We start from the raw sequence: 6,487 nt of genomic DNA, 5'->3' as shown, positions 1-6,487 counted from the left end.
TGTCTGCCTGCCTGTCTGTCTGACCTTCAGGTCTGTTCAGGGCTGCGGTGCCCAGCGGAGCATCCACAGGGATCTACGAGGCTCTGGAGCTCCGAGATGGAGACAAGAGCCGCTACAAGGGCAAAGGTACAGGGGTCTATTTTACATTTACATTCTTCAAAAAGTTAACAAACGAGTCCAAAACATTAAAACACATCCCTGGTAAAGCCATCTACTAGCTGGCCTACGACTAGTTTCTGTATCTCATGTACTGTATGCTTCAACAGCATGCCAATCCCAGTATATGCAGTTCATGAATGCTAACATTTGTTTTAGGGTTAAAATAATTTTAAAAATCAGTTTAGTTTCACTGTTCACTATAGTGGGATCTGCAATACAAGCAACCCCTTTCAGATCACAAAGACCCAGTGTTAATATCAAAAGGATCCCTTAATGCCGGTTTAAAACAAAGACTAGATGTTTTTGTCCTCCTAATTGCTGCAAGATTTCACTTTCCCTTTTCTTACCTTTATTTGTTCTCTCTTCTAGGTGTTTTGAAGGCAGTCGGGCACATCAATGATACTCTGGCTCCCGCCCTTATAGCCTCTGTAAGTCACCAAAATGTTCATCCAGTATATTCGTCAATAACCATGTTTAAATCTACAAAGTCTGGTACCTTGCAGAGGGAGCTGGATACAGAGTTGTTCTTGTTAAGGGTTCTTTAAAGGAATAACTTCTGGGAATTAGTTTTTCAGAATGTAGCTACAGGTTTTGAACATTAATCAGGGTACCACTGAAAACTGCAGTGTTTGCACAGAAAGTGATAATGTAATTTTGTTGAGAGCTGAATATAAAACGATTCAGTATGGATTAGTATATTTGATACTTGATTCAGATTCAGTAAAATGGGATAAAAATAAATCTTGATATGTTTGGGCCCATTTGCCTTGATCGCCTTTTAGTCAACGCTCTGTTCAGGTGGTCGCTTTGGTTACTTGTCCTATTTCAGCTCCACCCGGCTTTTCCTAAAATTGGATTTTCTGCTCTCAAGTGACTAACATGGCAGTGAGTGATAAACTCCGGGTTGCAAACGTCGTCCCCACAGTCTGTGGTCGGATTGAATCAGCTGTATCAGTTTGGACCGGTTTGGACTCAAAATGTGAACAAAACGACCTTGTACAGCAGGTGACACTGAGCACAGATTCAGTCGATCGATGTGCAGATGACTATCACATCTGGATGGGAAGACAGGAAGCTGTGAGAATAAGATAAAGTCTCTTCAGCTATCAGTAACGGTGTGTGTGTGTGTGTGTGCAGAGATACTGTGAATGAAAAATGGCGATAATGTGTCTGTGTGAGAAACAAGTGTGAGTGAGCGAGAGGAAAATGAATGAGGTTTGTGTTTGTGTGTGTAAGAAGGTGTACGAGTGTGTGTGAGTACAATAGTAGGATTCAGATATCTGCAGCAGTGCAGTATGGGTAATTTCCTCCGGCAGCAGATGTTTTGCCGGGAAATGAATCTTGGTGATCAGTCAGGCGGGAAAAAACTGCCGAACGGCTCCGAGCTCCTGAACGTCACATCAGAGCGCATCAGACAGACGAATCGGTCTGGTTGCACTGGTGTGTGTGTGTGTGTGTGGGTGTGGGTGTGGGGTCATAATAATGATAATAACACTCAGAACTTTATTCATAAAGCACTTTTATACAGTTACAAAGTGCTTCACGGCTCACAAACAACATAAAAAAGTGATATTTTAAAAAATCTGTCCAAACAACAATAAAAAATGCAATGATAATAAGACTCACTCAACTATACAGTTCGACACTTGTTGACCAGGGCTGCTTAAAAAAACAACAACTTTTGCTGTTATTGATTACCCAACGTGGTTTTTAACATCAGGGAACAGGCTGGAAGCTCTAGGTCTGGATTAGTGATCACATAGCGAATAATATAAAAAAATACCAGTCAGAAAACAAAAAAACAAACTAAACTGTGTGATAGACTGAATAGAGGAGAATGGAATCAACTTTACTGTCACATACAATCATACACAGTACAACATATAGTGAAATTTGTCCTCTCCATTCAACCTTAGCACTGGGACCAGTGGGCAGCCACTGTACAGCGCTCGGGGACCAACTCCAGATCTAAGCCAATGCCTTGGTTAATGGTACTGACTGGAGAAATGAACCTAAAATACATGTTTTGATGGTGGGGGAAACCCAGAACATGCAAACCCCACACAGAAAGACCCTGCCCCACCCGGGAATTGAACCCACATTCTAACTATTTTTAACCACTGAGCCACTGTGCTCCCCAGTATCTAATACCTCTAATATCCTGACTGTTACCATCAGTGGAGGCCAGGGAGAATGGAACAGACATCTCCACACTGCCAAGAGTAGAATTCAGTTTTCATATGTTCAACAAAACTGAACCAAAATGTATCCAAATAGGTTTCTGTGGAAAGCTTAACACCGATATAGTGATAAAGGCTATATATTCCTCCACCTGTGAGTGTTGTTACAGTGTGTTTCTGCATTTATGTATGTCTGTAGGGCATCAGCGTGGTGGAACAGGAGCAGTTGGACAACATGATGATCGAGATGGACGGCACAGAAAACAAATGTGAGTCAAAACAAGTCGTGATGACTAACACCGTGCACATCTTCAGAGTCTACCAGCCAGCCAGAAATCTCCCCGTTCCAGCAGCCTCTCATGTGAAGTGGCAGACATTTTGAAAAATGTTTTTTACCGAAGGCACGTTTATCACAAAGTGGCAACAAGAGGCATAAATACGGACGGGAACAAGACAAAGCAAATGTTCCAAACAGGCTTTGGCACGACCAACACAAACTCACATCCTTAATAAGTAAATGCACTGTTCATTTATTTTAATCTACAGTCATGTAGAAGTAATCATTTCAGGCAGCAAGGTAAACAGCAGTAGAAGTAATGGTGTTGGGAGAAATTAATTTCAGCCAGCACAGGAAGCCTGTCAGATTGAACTGCAGCTGGATGTGTTGGGAAAAGATTTTAATTTAATTTGTGTCCACGCAGAAATGTACACAGTTATTTTCAGGGTACAGATAAAATGAGCTCAGATATCATCTTCAAGTCACAGTGAGTGTTTATTCTTTGTGTTTATTGCACAGCATTACAAGAAAACCAAGAATACTTTTTTTTGTTAAGTTAGTAAGCCTTCTTTTTGCTGATTTGAATAATGTAACTTACCAAACAAAATACAGCTATAATTTAGTGTGTAAATACTAGTAAAGACACGATTTAACAAATCTTTCATGTCGTTTAGGGGAGTAAAATCCACGGTAACAAGGATGCTTAAAGAATTTAAGTTGATCTATAGGGGGAAATTAGCGGGATTTACAACACCTTAAGTAAGTAGAAAACATAATTTAAACTAACTAACAATTTAAACTAAAATGAATATGATTAGTTTTAATTAATAAGAATAAAAACTGATCTTTTGTGTGCAAAACTTAAACATATATATATATATATATATATATATCTGTTCTCCTGTTGTTCTTACACTCTAACAACATATATTAATGCTACAAATATACTAAAAATTAAAGAAAATCTGCCAAACCTGCGTCTTAAGTTAAATTAAACTGGAACGGAAATAAATTGAAGGAATAGATTTAGAAATAATATGTATAAAAGTCCCATTTTGCACATACAGTACGATGGGTAATTGACTGGACAAAAAAAACAAATATTCATTTCTGTCAAACAGCTCAGTTTGGGGCCAACGCCATCCTGGGAGTGTCTCTAGCCATCTGTAAGGCCGGTGCAACAGAGAAAGACGTCCCCCTGTACCGCCACATAGCTGACCTGGCTGGAAACACAGAGCTGGTGCTGCCGGTTCCCGTAAGACACAAACACAACATCTACACACCGTAATGTGGAAACATTTGTACACTGAATACCTCTTTGGACAATTTCTTGAGCTACTAAATGTTTTCAAAAATCAGATTTAAACTTCCTCTCTCTTTATTTTCTCTCCTCGTTCATTCCTCTCTGCGTTTCCACTCCTCTACTCTCCTTTCGTTTCCTCTGCTTGTCTCCTTGTTTCCTTCTCTCTCCTTCCTTCTTCTGTCCTCTCACTTCCTCTCCCCTCGTCTTCTTGTTGTTCCCTCCTCTCTTCATTTCCACTCCTCTACTCTACTCTTCTACCTTTTCCTCTGCTTGTGTCCTTGTCTCCTGCTCTCCCCTCCTTTATTCTTCTGTCCTCTCCCCATCCTCTCCTTGTTTCCTCCTCTCTTCTCTTCTTCAGGCCTTTAATGTGATAAATGGAGGTTCCCATGCAGGTAACAAACTGGCCATGCAGGAGTTCATGGTTCTTCCTGTTGGAGCCGAGTCTTTCAAGTAAGAATTCATCTACAAAAACAATAAAAAAAAACGAAATGAAGTATTTATATTTTGCCATTTGTTTACTCTCATTCAATATCTAAGATGAGGCTATAAACAAGAACAAATCTTTGATAACCAACTTCTTGTGGAACAATCTGTTTTCAGTAAGCTGTAACTGTACTTAGCCAATTGATTGGCTGATTGAATTCTGCTTTTTTACTTATTAATTCCTGCTTTGTTCTTTGTAAATCTTCTTTTTTAACTCCTATCCAAGCTTCCTTTGTTGTTTTCCTTCATTTATCCCTCATCATTTATTTCTCTTTGATTCTTTCCCTCCCGCTGATGTCGGTCCCAGCTACTCTGTCTTTCCTCTCTCTGACGACCTCTCCCTCCTTCCCTCTGTGTCTCAGGGAGGCGTTGAGGATAGGATCGGAGCTGTACCACACACTGAAGGGGGTGATCCAGGAGAAATACGGCCAGGATGCCACCAACGTGGGAGACGAGGGAGGATTTGCTCCCAACATCCTGGAGAACAGCGAGGGTGAGGAAAAAGAGTGTCTTTATTTAAAGGAAATTCCAACCTCAGATCTTCTCTTTAATATCCCCAGTGAGTCTTGTGGGATGTGTAGGCTTTTGACAATGTAAAATGAAATTCTTACTTTGCTTAAATGCGAAATACAAACACATGACCATTAGTTTATGTTCTAAAATCAGTTAAAGACTTAAGAATAGTTTTAGTCACCAAGAAATTTCTAGTCTTGGAAACACTGTCTATTGCAGATTGTTGTCATTCAAAATTAAAATGTTCCCAGTAAACACGTAGAGGTGGTTGAATCAGTTTTTCAGCTCTCAGTAGTGTCTGCAGATCTGTGAACCCGTCATGGTTTGTGCAGCACCTTCAGAAGCCTTGAGTTTGCTGTTACGGCCGTCACCATGTTGGTTTTTTGGATCCAGCAGTGGTGATGAACATCATGCTATATGGAAGAAAACTGAAACTAGAGACTGAGACCNNNNTTTACTGAGATAATAAATCAAGTCAGAAGTTTCCCCAGAAGTAATTTCCCCATAAAACTCAATATTATAATATTTACTATTGACAATACCTTTTTGCAGCCCATGGAGCTCCCCCTGCTGGCCATTCATAAGAATGCAGGTTTGAGACACTTCCATGTTGGCTTCACTTCATCCAGAAGCTCTGTCCACTAATTATATCCTGTCAGTGGTACAGCCCCAACAAACTCCACTAATTAGAAGGTTTTGGGGAACCCTGTTTGTAGCTTGAACTTTAGCTTATGTTCAGTTATTTCCATCTTCTATTTCTTACTTTCCATCTCTTCTTCCTCCTCTCTACCTCTTCTACATCCCTCTTCCTCTCGCTCCTCAGCTCTGGACCTGCTGCAGACGGCCATAGAGAAGGCCGGCTTCACAGAGAAGGTCGTGGTCGGGATGGACGTGGCTGCCTCAGAGTTTTACCGCGAGGGGAAATACGACCTGGACTTCAAATCCCCACCAGATTCAGCGAGACACATCTCTGCAGAGGAGCTGGCCGACATCTACCAGGGCTTCGTCAACAACTACCCAGGTGGGCTACTTTTGTTTTTTAGCTAATCTTCAGCCAAAGACAAAATATCTATGATAAACATTTTACTTCCTCCTCTGCTTCCCAGTGGTGTCCATCGAGGACCCGTTCGACCAGGACGACTGGGAGGCCTGGTCCCGCCTGACGGCCCAGGTGGGGATCCAGGTTGTGGGGGATGACCTGACGGTGACCAACCCTAAGAGGATAGAGAAAGCTGCTGAGGAGCGAGCCTGCAACTGCCTGCTGCTCAAAGTCAACCAGATCGGCTCCGTCACTGAGGCCATACAGGCGTACGTCGGCTTTATTTCAATGTTTACAAGATTATTGCTCAAATCCAACAGTAACATTTCTGATGATTCAGCAGTATTAATAGGAATGGTTTTGTCTGTAATATTTATTCTTAATCAAAAGAAGTTTATTGTTAACATTTTCTCTGGACAGCACAATGTTTTTGTTTGTTTTTGTTTTTTAAATTCAAAAGTGTTCTCATCTACTACCAGTTTGCAAATATTAGGAGTTGGTTCTTGAGATCAGTTTCCATTAAACCACCGCAG

General features: G+C 41.1%; 1 protein-coding gene across 1 annotated transcript in view; it reads left to right on the top strand.

Moving 5' to 3' along the window:
• The window catches only part of LOC118342707 (gamma-enolase), a 27,724-nt gene that overhangs the window by 14,278 nt on the left and 6,959 nt on the right, over positions 1 to 6,487 (top strand). Inside the window, exons 3-10 of the mRNA XM_035681330.1 lie at positions 31 to 126; positions 529 to 587; positions 2,539 to 2,608; positions 3,738 to 3,871; positions 4,278 to 4,369; positions 4,765 to 4,895; positions 5,739 to 5,936; positions 6,022 to 6,223. Of these exons, the coding sequence (XP_035537223.1) occupies positions 31 to 126; positions 529 to 587; positions 2,539 to 2,608; positions 3,738 to 3,871; positions 4,278 to 4,369; positions 4,765 to 4,895; positions 5,739 to 5,936; positions 6,022 to 6,223 (982 nt within the window). The remainder of the gene's footprint in view (positions 1 to 30; positions 127 to 528; positions 588 to 2,538; positions 2,609 to 3,737; positions 3,872 to 4,277; positions 4,370 to 4,764; positions 4,896 to 5,738; positions 5,937 to 6,021; positions 6,224 to 6,487) is intronic.

Source organism: Morone saxatilis, unplaced genomic scaffold, assembly GCF_004916995.1.
Source record: "Morone saxatilis isolate NCDOM2014 unplaced genomic scaffold, NCSU_SB_2.0 Contig9, whole genome shotgun sequence".
Taxonomy (NCBI): Eukaryota; Metazoa; Chordata; class Actinopteri; family Moronidae; genus Morone; species Morone saxatilis.
This window is presented reverse-complemented; position numbering and strand designations above follow the sequence as displayed.